The following is a 16660-nucleotide window of genomic DNA, read 5'->3' on the forward strand; positions in this document are numbered from 1 at the left end:
TCCTGCAATGATTGCCTTGAATGATGCTCTGTCAGGGACCTCCTGGCTGAAGTCACTGACTCCCTTCCAGTACAAAACTGGATTAACTGTGTGCTAGCTACTTGCAGTCCAGATGCTTTTTGCCTTGAAGTGGCCAAGCAATGGTATAAAACTGTTGGCTAATATAGCAAGGGCTTCATAGCATAAGGTCATTGCTGAGATTTCCAGGCTTAGACATGGGTTTTGGCCCTTGTGCATTTGTACAGTCATGTAATGTGTTTTATCTTTAAAGCTTGACCTACCTAATCCAAAGTCATGCTAAATTCTGAAAAATTGCCGTGTGGATATGCATGTTCCACATCTGTGTGTGCAGAATTTTTCATTAACAAAGCGATCACTAGGAAAGACTTGCAAAGAGAAAATAGCAATGTGATATACCTTGGCTGGACACTTGTTTCTTGATAATAAAAATACCACATTTGTGGACCAGGTTCAGGATAGCTTTTATGTGGAGGAGATTGAATTAATCCTTTGGATATGACCCACAATGCAGGTTTCTCCCTGCACTTTCTCATCAGGGAGCAGTTCTGGTTTGATGCGCTGGCTCTAAGCAGATCATGGTGTCTGAAGCTGGTGGGTCACATGCTGACCTAAACATCCTCTGATTGATACCATTCCTGCTTCTCCTTTGAGGGTTGCCCACTGTGGAACTTTTATTCGTTGTAAATGGGAGGGAACTCTCAAGTGAATTTGGGGGGGGGTGGTTAGAAGAACAGGTTAGCATCTATTGTTTTGGGGGTTTTTTTTCTGTATTTCTCCTCTTGGCTTCCTAGAGTTGTGAAATAATGCATATCAAGTCTGCAAATAAGTAAACTTTCATGGGTTTATTTTTTTCATGTCTGTTCCTTTCATGAGAAATTCCTATATGCTCTTGAGGGACAAAGTTGTTGAGGATGCCCTGGTGACTTGCTATGTAATTTTATATCAACTGAAGTTGTGAAGAGTCTGGTCCACAAACAAGTAATTCAGAAACTGAGTTACTGAAGAGAACTTAGATTTGATGCCGAGATAGCAATTTCATTAAATAAAAGCTTAATTTGATACTGTTACATGTTTAAGTAAAGCTACCTGTTCTTGACAGAGTTCATAAGTCATCCAGGTATGGAGGCTAAGGATTAAGGGATTTCTATACTACCACATTTTTTTCTGCTTGTACAAATTACGAAACAAAAGTTACCAGTACTCAGAGTATAATTTAATGTATTTTCTTTTCACTCTTTCTCGATGGATTCACTGTGTTCTTTTTAGTTAGTTTTATCAGCTTCCTAACTGGAGCTTATTAAATGTTGCTTCAATATAATGAGCTATATTTATTTCACAGGATGTTTGTGTTGGCAGATGCCTGCGTACATTCAATTCAGTGCTCTTGCGAGCATTACACCGAGACTTCCATAAAAGCTTGTATTATTTGAACACAGGAAACAGGATCCCTCATATGAAACTTGATTTGATCAATTTGTGAACTAGGAAGGACCACACATGACGGCATGGTTGTACTTCTGATGCTCTCATTCCCTTAATTACAGGCTACCCATACTTCTTTCATGAGAATGCCAAAGGCTTGCTTGCCACCTTTTTTTCCACTTGGCTACCCTGTGTGTAGTCTTGGCAACATTAAACCCATATTTTTGTAGAAATTTGTGTGTTTAAAAGAATACAGGTACAGTTACAGCCATATGAAGACACTCACATGAAGCTTTTAAAATATTTATGGATGTAATTTCTATTTCTTGCTCAAACCAGCCCCTTATTTTTTTGGTATACACCCAATGTCAGCATGCCTCATTTCTGCAGTGCAGGTTTATGATTTAGCCTTATTTTTCTAGGTTTCTGAATTCTTACCCAAGTAACTTGGTTTGATTTTTAAGGTGTATTTACTGGTTTGGTCAGTTCTTCCTGCCCACATAGAATCAATGTTCTCCCTTCCCCCGTAACTGTTTTTTCTTTCTTCTGGGTATTGTAAAGTATACCAAATGATTACATCATTTCCAGATTTTGCTTTTCCTGTCTCGGTGAGACAGCCTACAAGAATATTTCCAAGTTTTCAGAGTTTTAAAAAAAAGCTATACTTGAATGTATGGGATGAGCCAAATGTATAATTGTTTCTTTGAATTTACATAAACGCTTACAGAAAGATTGTTAAAAATCTAGGTGCATTCCCAGCAGCAGAAGTATTTTCACGTCTTCTTTCCCTGAAAAGTGAATGCTTGAATGGTGTTATGACTTGACTTTTGTTTGGAGAAAGGGAGGTATTGTTTGGTTTGTTTTATGTGTGTACTGAAGTGCGTTTGCTGTTCAGAGTTAAAACAGGCCTTCCTACCTGCTAGCTCTGCAAGGAAAATTTAGAATCTTCTTTTTATACACTATTAACACCAATATTAATATAATTGGAGATGAGGAGTGCTACAGGAATTGCAAACTGAAATCCTTTCTTACAACCGTGGTAGTTCTACAGCAGAATAGGTAAAAGAAATGTATATAGTAAGTAATTTTGAGTACAGTAGTTTATTTTGCTTAGTAGTGAGTCTATTATGAAAAATGGCATTCTTTGTTTCTAGAGTAGATATTTCAAAATATTTTATATTGAAAGCGAGAGATGTAATGTAATGCAAAAGTGCAATGTATTACCTCATTTGCATCTGTGTTCTAACATACTACTTTTACATCTTTTTGTTTGCAACATTTTGCTTCATTTTCTTTTGCAGTATAAAGAAATGTAAAAATTACTATGAAGTCCTTGGAGTATCAAAGGATGCAGGTGAAGAAGACCTAAAGAAGGCTTATAGAAAACTTGCTTTGAAATTCCACCCAGACAAAAACCATGCACCTGGAGCAACAGAGGCTTTTAAAAGTAAAATATCATTTTTAATTAATTTTTTTTTAATTATTAAACTTTGTCCAATTAAAAGAAATTTATCTGCATTGGTCACTTGTCTTCTTACAAAATTGTCCATGTGTTTAGTAGCTAATATTAGACTGGCATTTTTATCCAAGAAAATATTTGACCTTTATTACACTAGAAGTATAGATAAGTGTGGACTTTTGCAGCAGGGTTCTGTTTCAGAGGACTGACTGTAATGTTCAGGTACAGGGAGCAAATACTTGATCTGTGAAACCCAATTGCACTTTTTTACTGTTGTTGACTTAATGTAGTCAATTGAATTCTACTACCTTGAATTTTTACTGTACTGGAGCTTGAAAAAAACAAAGCTATTCTTGATAGGAAAGTGCAGGTTTTAGTGAGTCATGTGCCACACTGTTACCTTTTCCTTAAAATTTCTTGTATTAGTGTAGTTTTACTATGTTTTCCACACAAAAACTCATGAGTTCAAACATGGCCTTATTAATAGTTGCCTTGGACCATTTTTTAGGTAAAATTTAGTCTGACTTGATCTTATCTAAGGCTGCCAAGCTTAGTCCTGCATAAGGGAAATTGTTGAGGAAAAGCTTTTTAAAGAAAACTACACCTTCATCTCAGATGAAGAAAAATGTGAATCTATAGGAAATGATCATGCATAAATAAACAGTCTGATTGTGGTACATCTTTTTTATTTTTTTCTTGTGTGAGGTTTACATGCAGACATTTGAAAAAATCATTCGGATAAAACACTTAAATTGGGGAGGGAAAAAAAGAAAAAAAAAAAGTCCTGAGCAAGACTTCTGATACAGACTTGAAGAGGTAATTATAATAATATATTAACAATTCCAAATGAAAAAGTAGATACAGCTTAACAGGAAAGTTGATTGCTAATGATTAATTTAATACAGGTATGTGATGTCTTTATCTTAAAAAAAGGTATTATTCTTACAAAATTGTCTCAGGCCCTAGGAATAAAAGTTCTTCCTTGTTAATAGCATTTTAAATAATCTTTAAAATGTTAAAAATCAGTTTCTTCATATTTAATATTTTATTTAACATTAGCACTTTGTACAAGTCTGATTTCTTCAGTTTAATTTCACTTTCTGGTTCTTAACTAGATAAATAAATGAACAGAAAATTTTGTAGGGGAATCTTGTTGACTAAAAGTTATTTAATGAAAACTAGCATTTTCTTGCATTGAAATTCTTGTGATTTTTTTGTATGGCTGAGTAAATTTATGGTTTAGTTTTCCTTTATGGGTGTCTGGTGAATTTCTGACATCTATCTGAGAAAAGAAATTAATAATAATAGTTTTTATTTCATAATGATGCTTTATTTTAAGGAAAGGTCACATTAGAAAACAGAATTGAGTTTCATGATAGGCAAGATACTTAGATCTTGAGCTACCTAGTACTGCTCTTCTGTTGTATTGAGCAGTCTCACTGAGGTTGAATTTTAGATTAAAAAGTTTGTGCAAATATAATGACTTTTATTCTCTTGGCATCTCTTTTAAACACTTCATCAGAAATCTTTCTTTGAAACTTCTGAGTAGTGCTTTTTATGTCCTTTTATTAAAGAAAATCATATTAGAATCAAATCTGTTGTGAATTAGGATCAGATAATGAAAAGCAATTAACAAATAGGCATACAGTGTGGTGACAGTATGGTGTCTTCACTTTATGTGCAGTCACCTGATTGGTCTCCCCAGATTCTTAATTCTTGAGAAAATCTAAATTTTTAATACCAATTTTATCCTTGTACTGAGCAACAGAGCAATACTTGGTGTCAGTGTATATTGTGATCTCAGTGCAAATTACCAGGCTTCATTTCTTTGGGTTTTCTCCACTTAAAGGAATTACTAATGATTTTTTTCTAAGGGCATCTTAAAAGACACATAGCTAAAACTCATTAACTTTTTCTTAGATTGGATAATGTTTAAAATATTAATTATAAGCTGTAGTCTTACTTTCCTGTGTTGAGGTTATGATGTTGCACCGTTTATGAACTTTTGATGACTGATGGCTTTTCAACACTGAAAAAACATAATCTCCGTGTCGTGGGTTGGTTGGCTGCAAAAGAAACCTTTTGTTGGAGAGGGCTGGAGGAAAGAGAAGAAAGGAAGGCAGAAAGGGTTTAATGAAGTAATGACTGAGTGAAGATGGTTCATCCAGTGGCAACAGAAATTTTTTCTTCAGTCTGCAAGAGCTCTATGTCTGTGCACAGCAAGAAAAATGGTTGTCAAGTCAGCAGAATATGTGGGGTTTCTTGCTGATTTTTTTCTGTGGTCACCTAACTCAGGTTTTTTTTCTTTCTACTGTCAGAATTGAAGTTGTTCATTTGTGATAACTTAGCATAAAATAGGACAAGCATCCAGGCCAGGCACTCCAAACATTGAGGTCATACTGACAGCCTTAGGAACACATGTGTTCCTGTTGTGCTCACATGTTCTGTTCTTCATATTATGTCATACAAACCTCTGTTATTAATCTAATTCATAAAATATCTTCAGAAGCATTGAGAAAAATACACTCACACTCTTGTAGACAACGAATTTGATGCATTCAAAGAACTGACCATTTATGAAATGAAACTAAAGAAAATCTAGTCTATGATTTTTTTTTTAAAGCTAGGCTGCTAGGGAAAACTGCACTTTGCAAGTACCCAGCTGCAGAGCTTTCACTGAAATGCCTGATGCTTTTTTTGTAATTGCAGTGAGAGAACATTTCCACAGGTGTAGGTGTTCCCCTAGAAAAAGAAACAAAGCTCTCCTGCCTTCTGCCTCCTTCAACAGGATAAAAGGCCTTTGAATAGCGTTGGTGGGAAACCTTGTGGAAACTATTCTGAGAACAGCAGAGATGTTTCTGGACCTTCTTCTACTGCAGTTGTTTTGTAACATGCAATAAAGGACATCGTTTGCTGCCTGTTTTTTGACTTTGAAATTGCAATTCTCATGCTGGAATAACTTTTGTCATTAATTTACGGGAGCTGTCTTTTATTCCTTGCTTCAGAAATCGGAAATGCATATGCTGTGCTGAGTAATCCAGAAAAACGAAAGCAGTATGACTTTACAGGGAGTGAAGAGCAAACATGCAATCACCCTAGCAACGGTAGATTCAACTTCCATAGAGGTTGTGAGGCAGATATTACTCCAGAGGATCTGTTCAACATGTTTTTTGGAGGGGCCTTTCCAACAGGTATTTGTATACATCAGTATAATTTTTGGTATTTACTGCGCAGAGTGGCATTAGAGTTTGTGACATTATAAAACAGTAGAATTATTCCAACCTACCTCCAGCCCTAGCTTTTCAATTTGCATCACAGTTTATTTTTCCCCCAAGTGTTGCTAAATCCCAAAAATGTCAGTTCACTTCTTTGGGGTTACTATCTTAGAGCTTAAAATGTTTATTTTAAACAACTTCGACTTTGTAAGAAGACACTTAATGTTATTTTATGTGCCATTGTGCAGTAATGTTAAGTACTTTGGTCCTGACCTCTAAATAGTACTTTTTTTCCATTATTTAAATGCAGATATTTCTTTCCTCAGGTAGTGTACATTCATTTTCTAATGGTCGTGCTGGCTACAGTCATCCTAATCAGCACCGTCAGAGTGGACATGAGAGGGAGGAAGAGAGGGGTGATGTATGTTTAATCACTATTGGCTTTAAACTGTGGACTGTGAAACTTGCTGGTAGTCACTGTCAGTGATGTGATTGTACAGGAGCTCTGTACTGTAGAGGAGGGTTTGTACTTGCCAATTAGGTATTATAAAACTTCACCGGGTGGTAATCTTACTGATTGGCAAATAGACCTGCAAATTTGAGAAGCTTTTGTAAATCTGTTGTTGAATGTCACTGTCTTTCTGGTGACTGGTGTTATTAGCCTAAATATGCCACTAATTCTGGCCACTAACCCTTGTCTGCATTTAAAAATGTATTTGGGCTGAGGTAAGAATTGAACTCAATATTCACCTACATGAATTATCTATAGTCCTGTATAATTACATATCACTGTATAGATGAGACCAAATCATGGCATACAATGTAACTGAATCCAGCTTTTATTTGGTAGTTGCTTGCGGGTACCTGCTAACCCATGAACTCTCACACTCTGTGAATATTGTGTACGCATTAGAAAGTTCATATAATACCACAGTGATTGCAATTACAGTTTTTCTAGCAGCCTTTGAGGCTTAAAGCAGAAAGTCACACTTAGCATTAAATCTTGTCAAATTTATCTGCTTACTTGATGCTTATTTATGAAATACCTGCATGTGTTTTGTTCCTTAGGGAGGTTTCTCTATGGTCATCCAGCTGATGCCTATTATTGTGTTGATCTTTGTCTCCTTGTTGAGCCAGTTGATGGTATCTAACCCTCCTTACGCCTTATACCCAAGATCGTAAGTAGTGCTTAATTACATTACCTTAAAACAGAGGGGAAGGTGATGGAATCACCCTTTCCCACTTAGAAGCATTTTAATGAGCCTACCATTAGTTTGTCCTTGATTTCCCACTGTGAGGAAAAGGAGAGAACACGTAGACAGAGCAGAACAAAACTTAAAATTTAGATAGTAAGAACATGCTGAGAACACAATGGAGAACAGAGGTCATCAACACCTGGAGTTTGGGAGGTCCAATACAAGGCAGTGGGTCCTTGCAACATGGCATGTTGCAAAGGTGGTTGCATCTCCAACACATTTAATCAAATACTGAAACCTGCTAAGGCTCATTGTTCTTTTAGGGGTGATGTGTGTTTGCAGCAAGAGAAATGGTTGAAAGCAACTTTCTCAGCCTTACCTAAGTGTTAAACTAGATGAGGGCTGGGAAAACTGTCTATTCTTTTACTTCATTTTAGGTGATGGCAAAGTAGTTTATCTGCATCTTCTTGTGAAGAATTCCACTAGTGAGACAACCTGTTTTGTACAGTAGGGTATATAAGCCTTTTTTCCTTGCAAGAAATAAATAACTTGAATCAAGCTTGCAGCTAGCTGCTAGAGCTCTCAGCCCCACAACAGAAAGGTTTCTTTTCTCCTGATTTTCATAGTTCTTTATTTCTGGACTGTGGTGTTTTTCCCTTCTGCAGTTAAGCTGTTGTGATGCTTAGAAATGCTTCTCTGCCAGAATGTTTGCATCCAATCTTTGGTTTTTTAATCTGCAGAATGCCAGCAGGAGAATGGATTTATCAGGCCTGGCAGTGAACACTTTAGAATGGAGGTGCCTGTATATACTGGGTTGCTACAGAATAGTGACCTGATTTCCTTTCTGTTGAGTTTGAATGTCATTTTCTATTACCAAAGCTTACATTTGCCTAAAGAGGTATGAAACAAATGTCTTAGTAAAGTGGGGGGTTTTATGAGCTCAGGTGTTAAAGCAGCAGAAGTTCAGGTGAACGCAGTAATTCTATTCCATAGCAGATTATGTGGCCATTCCTTTCATTACTTGTCTTGAAATGGCAAATTCAGTAATATGTTGGTATTATTATATAATAGCAATATCTCTTAAAAGTCTCTTTTTGGTGTAAAAAAAAAATCAAGTTAATATTTAGTCTCTCTCTCCCCCCTGCCTCCTTTCTTGCAGAAGTACAGGGCAGGTCATAAAAATGCAGACAGAAAACTTGGGTGTCATTTACTATGTCAACAAGGACTTCAGAAATGAATACAAAGGAGTGTCATTACAGAAAGTGGAAAAAAGTGTGGAAGAGGATTATGTGTCCAACATTCGTAATAACTGTTGGAAGGAGAGACAACAAAGTAAGTTTGGTAATGTGTGTAATTCCATGAAAGCATGCATTACTATAAAAATATATTACTGTAGGCAAGAATGAAATGCTTTTATTTCTAAACTGTCTCAATGCAAAAGCAGGTGTAAGGTTCCCTACTGTTTCTCACTTCAAAGGTGTCTCCAGTGTCACTTAATTTCTGAGTTTTACGCTGTGACCTAACAACCATCTGCAAATCATCAGCAATTTCAACCTGCTGCTTTATTATCTGTGACCATTTCTCAGAAAATTAAAGACTACGCTGAATTCATAATGACAAAGCTTTTGTCCTTAACTTACGGCAGTTTCTGAGAATTCTGATGTCTTCCACATTATTTCATCATGGTAATATCTCATTTTCCTATAAATAAATAAACCGAAAGCTTGCATAGGTGTTTCCAGAGAGGGGAAAAAAATAATCTGCCTTGGACCACAGTACATACAAACACTGCTCTTCCAGGCAACCAAGGACAGGCAGCATGTCCTGTAAAATATCATAAGCTCTAAATCAGTGCTTCATCTTTTGCCAGTGCTGAATTATTTTTCTCCCTGGACTTGGTACCATGGCTATATCAGACCCTATAAACAAGGGTGTTTTCAGTTTACCATCTGTTTCTCCAATCTCATATTATACAATGAGCTATTTTCTTTCAGAAGCCTAGAATTCAGTTTTAAAGCATAAGAATACTGAATAGCATCAGCCATCTCCAAACCAGCATCAATTTTAACCTGTTATTCTATTATTTGTGACCATTTTGTGAGCCTTTCGTGCTCTATGAGAACAGTGCTGCTAAAAAGACATCAGTGTTGAAACCAGATGGTTTTAACTTTTCAGGAGGTAAACTTCAGTAATGGCTTACTGGAAGAATAATTAATTCATGAACTGGCAGTAAACTGACCAGAGGCAAACAGAATGCTCTTTGCTGTGTAAAATCACATGAAATCACATGTTCCTGCACAGCTTTACTCTCTGCAGTCCAGTGCTGCCAGGCCTTTCAGCTGAGATGGCCACTCAGTTTTTCCCAGCTGTAAAAAATAGTTTACAAAAATGAGAGGTGCTTTTTAACAAAAATTAAAGACAAGATGTAATCCAGCACAATAAAAAGAAGATGTATTATTTATACATTTTTTCATCAGAGTATATAGATCTGGAAGGATAGTTTGCTTTACACTTAAATTTAGTGTCATGTTACATTTGTGTCTTCTGTAATATATTTACTATAGAAATATCTTTGAAAAGGCTTCGTTGATAGGCAGTTCTGCCTGAGGAGGAAAGAAGGAGAAAGATTACCTTTCTCATATTTCAGCAGTTATTCTTGACGTGCTTACTTTTTTAAGCATGATCTGAGTCCTGGACAATGCAAGGAGGCTTATGCTTCTGTATGTACATATATCTACTGGGAAAAATGTGATTGCTACAGAGACATCTGACCCCAGTAAAAAGAACAAAAATACTCTGAAGGTGGTGACTGTCATGTTGTTTACTACTTGTAATTTATCAACTTGTGAAAACAACTTGATCAAATTGATTTTGTGTAAGAGGCCCCTAATGGATTTTCTCTATTGATAGAAAACAGCTGATTTTGTGGGCTTGTGGATTTAAAATACCTGTTGTGTGTTGGATCTCCTTGACAGTAAAAATCTATCCAGCACTGATTGACATTTAAGAATGCCTTGCTAATCGATTTTTGTTTGAAGTGATGAAAAAGATTTTACAGAATTAAAATGCTTGGCAATGTCAAGCTGCTGAACACCAGTATAATACAGAGAGTTCTTAATTATTAATACCTCTGAATCACTGAAGCAGTATCAGTTGAAGTAAAGGGCTTAACATTCAGAATGGATTTTTTTGGGCATAGACAAGATGTTACAGCTCCCAATAATATACAAGATCACTGAGTGTGGCCTATATTTTTATTGTTTAATTAGGTCTGACAGTAGCTGTAGGGGACTTTTTGTTGCTTTGTTCTTGTTGGGGTTTTTTGGTTTGGGTTTTTCATTTAATCAGGTGCTTCTATACGAACTGTGAGGGAGCTCAAAGGCTGTTATGGCTTTATCTGCTCAAAAAGATGCAATGCTTATCAAGATTCAGCAAAGTGTAGCAGTGCTGTTTAGGTGATGTCCGAGAGAAGTTAGAATAGACAGAAAGAAAAAAGGGCAAGGATTAAACCTGAGGTGTTTTGTACAACTCTAAGCAGGAATATGTCATGTGCCAAGTGTCCAGTTTTTAACCAAAAAAATCTTTTTCTCTTTTTTTCCTTAAAGAAACAGACTTACTTTATGCAGCAAAAGTATATCGAGACGACCGTCTCCGAAAGAAGGCAGAGTCCATGTCCATGGAGAACTGCAAAGAACTAGAACGGCTGACCAGCCTCTATCGAGGAGGATGAGCTACAGCTGTACACTACATCTTTATGTATGCTGTTATCTCTCTTGTAAATTAAGAAGAGATTTAGTTTCACCATGAATGCTGCTGGAAAAGAAGGGTGGATGTAAAACTCTACTGTGTAGCTGTTTCCAGAAACCTTATGCTGAAATATTATTTAATGGCTTCTTTACCTACTGTGAAATATAGGTAACTTTAATTGTCTAGATTTTACTTCAAAGCTTCTGTGAATTCTTTCAGCAGAGAGAATAGCTCAGAAAGGATGCTGTACTTGTAGAGACTTAGTCATAGTGGTTCTCCTCTAACATATTTGCCATGTAAATATCTGTGGAAAGAACACTTTGTGTATATACGAGTTAAATGACTTTCTATTTAAAATCTCAGAAATTTAGTTCCATACTACATTTTGTCTCACTGATGGAATAAATAGTATGATTACATTACTCCTATTCAGATGTCAAGTGTGTGGAGTTAAAACAATAATTTTTAATATTTTATCTCTAACTCTATGTAAAATCTTCTAGGTTTGCCAGCTTAGAGGAACTTGGTATTTTTAAATATAACGGCATATAATTCCTAAATATCTGTTGGGGTATATTGATCTGGTGTAGAGTAGCAGTCTAGCTGTTGTAGTTTTTTAGCATTTCTAAGCAATGCTGAGAAAACTTCAGAATGACACTAATCTCTTTTCAAAGTAAATATTTGCAAATGCTGTACAGATCATTGTAAACATTGCTTTTAGTACTTGCAACAGTTCACAGCTGCTCTACCATTTGGTATTCCGGTAGTAGTAAATCCATACATATGGTTAACATGCATCCGTAGCTTCCTTAATTTTCACTGGAAAGGCAGAGAAAAACATGCAACAGTTAAATCTTAAAACTATATTAAAAAAAAAAACTATTTTTTTTTCCTGGCAGGCTTCCATTTTTTTGCTGCATTTTTATTTCAAGCTAGGTCCCAACACTCATTCCTCAATGGGCACTGCAAGTGGAACAGGGAAATTTTGCTAAGGACAAGGTATGTGCCTTTCAACCCTTTTGCCAACTATTTAAATGCTTTGCTGCTTTGCAGTGTGCCCCTATGGCCAGAGCTCTGTCACTGGTCCCGAGGCAGAAGAGGCCTACCAGGGAATGCATTTTTTGGGACCAGAATGTTGCTGGACTGACTTCCTAGAAATGAGCAAACCTACTGTTTGGCTCCTACACACAAGATCATGTAACTCAGTGGCGTGTAAGTGGAAACTACATGTTGCCACACCTGCTGATGCAAAGAGGTGTTCTGAAGCAGCTGAGTACAATGTACTTAAAGTTTATCAAAGTGTGTTGAAAATGTTTTTAGGTTCAGTAGCTGATGTTTTTTACATTTTAACAGTGTTATGCAGGGGAATGTTTCTTGTATTTGAGAATGCCGATAGCTCATAATATGGGCAGTGTTTTTTGTTTGAGAAAACTGCTATCTTTGAACAATGCTGTAAGTTTACGTGGAGCCAAATTTTCCTCCAAAACTGGAAGTTTAAATACTTTGACTGACTTCATTGCAACTCCTCCTGATCTAGAGCAGGATATGACTTTGCAGATATGCTAAATGTGATTGCTCTAAGTGACCCAGAAATCATTTTGCATGTATCCCTTTTCTAAACTGTCCCAGCAGAAATATCTTCTATTGAATTGGTATGACATGAGACTAGCTGCAGGCTTTTAACTAAGCAGAACTAAAAGTTGCAGAAACAACAACAACAACAAAAAAGGGTTGCTGTACTGGATGTCCTTTCTAAGACTATAGTAAAAGGGTGCAGAAGTAATGCAAAGGCATCCAAACGTTTGAAATATGCAATAGAAATTTATGGACAAAACATGATTCCCTGGATTTTGTAAATGTCCAGAATGTATTGTAATTATACTAATGAAAACAAACTATCAAAGTACATACTGGTACTCCTGTGTCTTCTTAATAGAAGAAAATTGTTCAGAAGGCTTTAACAAGTACTTGGGCCTTCCCATTCACAAATGAGTCTGATCTTGCAGGTGGTATTTTAGTTAATAGGAAAATGGATATATAACACACTTGTCAAATATCAGAACAGTGAAGTCAGAGTGAAGAGATGGTCTTAGCAAAGCTGGCTCTAATAATACTGTGGGCTATGTCTGCCCTGCAGCCTCTTCTGCTGCAGGTGAGAAGTAGGTAAATGGACAGACGCTGAGCTGTGTGAGGTTGGTTAGATTGCTCAGCAGAAGGGAATAATGCAGCGGCTGTGTCCTATGGCACCACGGACATCCCAGTAGTTTAAAAGTGCTACATTTCATCTGACTGTCTATTGCAGTTGGCATTTTCAAAGAAGGAAACGATATGTTTACACTGGTGGGAAAATGCTACTCAGTATTGAACAGGTTGAATAGTTGCACACTTTGAAATATGCACTAATGTGCAAAAGGATGCTATGACAGTATAAAGATTAAACTGCTCTAAATATGACCTGCAAACATTCTTTTAATATTCCAAATGGTGTTTTTCTCTTGATTGTTACTTTTTTCCTCAAGTCTGAAAGTTTTTTCTTTGGAAATGTCATTATCTTCCCTGATTTTGTTAAAGGAATCTGCTGAAAAGTTCAGAACTAATTTTCTCATGGTTGAAATTGAAGAGAGCAGAGTACTCGAATCTTTTCTAATGACCTTTCTTCAGAAAAAAAACTGTATTTGAACAGCCTGGCTAAAAATCCCTCAACTTTTTTAGCTACTGATTCCTTACTCTTTATTAAAGATAACACAAGCATGGGTTCTTGACTTTTTCCTTTAAAAGGGCAAGCAGGAAAGTCCTGCAAAAAGTGAAAAATCTTGGCATGAATCTTTGACACAGCGCAATGAGAAAGGGAGATGATTTGCATCTGCTGAAACATAACATCAGTACGTGTTCTATTTATGGAGCATTGTGAGTCACAAGCGAGTTCAGTGTTCACATCGGATCAACATTTCCCTACAAGTTCCCTGTTTAGGTATAAGAAGTCTAAATTGGAATTTTTTACTTTTTTAAAAAGAGTCTTGATTCTTTAATAAGTTTCCAAGAAAACATAGAATATTACAGCACTAAAATGCAACAGATGCATTTAAATACGTAGCAGAGACAACTTTAAATGATAAAAATTTTCAATATAATTTTGTAATGAATGCTGTAAAAAGATTAAAATGGGAGGGCAGGAACATTATTTTAAGGTTGTATGTTCCATAAGTTTCAGTCATTCCTTAAGAAATTGTTATTCTCTCTTGTAGCTCTGTCAAAGAAACCAGAAGGAAAGTGTAATTGTAAAAGCAGACATTTGGTTTTTAAAGAAACAGGTAATATATGAATTTGTGAAACTATAACTTAACATGTAATATAATGTAATACATATAGGAAAGAAATAGGCCATTTATTGTGGTTTGGCCTCAGCCATCCAATAAGCACCTTGTAGCCACCGGCTCACATCCCCAGAGTGGGACAGGGAGGAGAATTGAAAAGAAGGTAAAACCTGTGGGTTGAGATGAGATCGGTTTAATACTTGAAATAAAATATCAATAATAGATATTAATGCATACTTCTCCAGGATAATTGTGAGACTTCTCAGTCTAGCAGGAATTAGGTTTGAGTATTGGATTTCTCCCCATTTTTAGAAATAATATTAAAATGCAGTGTTTAGTTACAATGTTACCCTTCATGCCGAATATACATTTTCCTTCAGTTCTTGTTTGTTCCATGTATAGAAAAGCTGTCATTGGGATGGGAGACTAAATTCCCATTAATAGCAATACAGGAGCCACCTCACAGATGCTTTTGCATAGCTTTTATTCATAATGTGACAGAGAACCAAGTAAAATTCATCACTGAGCATGATGCCTACAAATCATAGAAAGCCAGTTGCATTTTTAAACATTTTTAGTGTATAGTAGGGCATATTTTAATAAACAAGGGGACCAAGGTTGTCCCAGGTAGCATTTTCAAAATACTACCAGAAGCTCACACAAGGTAATTTTATGGGGTTCTCTTTTAAGTATCTCTCTGATATGACCAAGTCCTTATCAAATTGCTGTGTCTGCATGGCTTGGATTAAGAAGGAGGTATGGATTCTCAGTATTCAAATAAATTTGTCTTTTTGAACGAGCTTTTCCTCTCTTACTTACAAAAAAGTGGCTTATCTCTGTTTTGGGCTTCTTAAAAAGAGATTTAAAAACTTCACTGGACCTATACCTTAGGAAACATCAGCAATTCCCATGTGAGCACCTTTTTTTTCATTTTGTTTCATGCTTCAGTACTGGCACCTAAACAAAATCTTCAGGTAAGTGCTCTAGTCACTAGTGGTGTCCCCCATGACTCAGTATTGGGCCCATCCTGTCCAATGTCTTTATTGATGATCTGGATGAGGGGATTGAGTGTACCCTCAGTAGATTCACAGATGACACCAAACTGGTTGGGTGTGTCAGTCTGCTGGAGGATAGGAGGGCTCTGCAGAGGGATCTGGACAGGCTGGACTGCTGGGCCAGGGCCAAACAGATGAGGTTCTACAAGGCCAAGTGCTGGATGCTGCTCTTGGGTAACAACAACCCCATGCAGTGCTGCAGGCTGGGAGCAGAGTGCCTGGAAAACTGCCCTGCAGAAAAGGACCTGGGAGTGCTGGGCAACAGCAGCTGAACATGAGCCTGCAGTGTGCCCAGGTGGCCAAGAAGGCCAATGGCATCCTGGCTCGTATAGGAAATAGTGTGGCCAGCAGGACCAGGGAAGCGATTGTCCCTATGCACTCAGCACTGGTGAGGCCACACGTCAAGGAGTGTATCCAGTTCTGAGCCCCTCAATTCAGAAAGGACATTGAGGTGCTGGAGCGAGTCCAGAGAAGGGCAATGAAAGTGGTGAAGGCTCTGGAGCACAAGTCCTATGAGGAGCGGCTGAGGGAGCTGGGGTTGTTTAGCCTGGAGAAGAGGAAGCGCAGGGGTGACCTTATCACTTTCTACAACTACTTGAAAGGAGGTTGTAGCCAGGTGGGGTCAGCCTCTTCTCCCAGGTAACTAGTGACAGGACAAGAGGGCACAGGCTCAAGCTGCATCAGGGAAGATTTAGTTTGGGCATTAGGAGGAGTTTCCTCATAGAAAGGATGATTAAACATTAGAATGAGCTGCCCAAGGTGGTGGTGGAGTCACCACCCCTGGAGGTGTTCTAAGGAAAGACTGGATCTGGCACTCAGTACCATGGTCTAGTTGACAGGGTGGTGTTGGGTCATAGGTTGGACTCGATGATCTCGGAGGTCTTTTCCAACCTAATTGGTTCTGTGACTCTGTGCTTGGCCTGTAGCAGCTCTTTTTTTAGAGAAAAAGCACTGTTACAGGCTGAGCAGGGTTGGGGGGGTTTTTTTGGACCTACCATGAAGGGTCCTTGATTCTGATACAAGACTTTAAAAACAGATGTGCCATTACTATTGTTACACTGTGGGCATCTACTGGATTCATCTATTTTAATTCTTCACGTTAGCTGTTAAATTATCAGCCTTCAGGTTTTGAAGATTAAATAGAAGACTAGGCTTGATAGACTAGATCCAAAAGTAGGGGAAATGAAGAGTAAAACTGGGAGTGGCTCTACTCGGCAGAAATGGACTTTTC

The 16660-nt window shown here is 37.3% G+C and overlaps 1 protein-coding gene across 1 annotated transcript in view; it reads left to right on the plus strand.

Moving 5' to 3' along the window:
• Positions 1-15170, plus strand: part of DNAJB14 (DnaJ heat shock protein family (Hsp40) member B14) — a 28155-nt gene extending 12985 nt beyond the window's left edge. Inside the window, exons 3-8 of the mRNA XM_027635524.1 lie at positions 2745-2890; positions 5908-6093; positions 6444-6538; positions 7186-7295; positions 8473-8645; positions 10919-15170. Coding sequence (XP_027491325.1) covers positions 2745-2890; positions 5908-6093; positions 6444-6538; positions 7186-7295; positions 8473-8645; positions 10919-11043 — 835 coding nt within the window. The 3' untranslated portion in view covers positions 11044-15170. The remainder of the gene's footprint in view (positions 1-2744; positions 2891-5907; positions 6094-6443; positions 6539-7185; positions 7296-8472; positions 8646-10918) is intronic.
• The last annotated feature ends 1490 nt before the right edge of the window (positions 15171-16660 follow it).

This window comes from Corapipo altera, unplaced genomic scaffold (genome assembly GCF_003945725.1).
Source record: "Corapipo altera isolate COAL_440 unplaced genomic scaffold, ASM394572v1 22b, whole genome shotgun sequence".
NCBI classification, from domain to species: Eukaryota; Metazoa; Chordata; class Aves; order Passeriformes; family Pipridae; genus Corapipo; species Corapipo altera.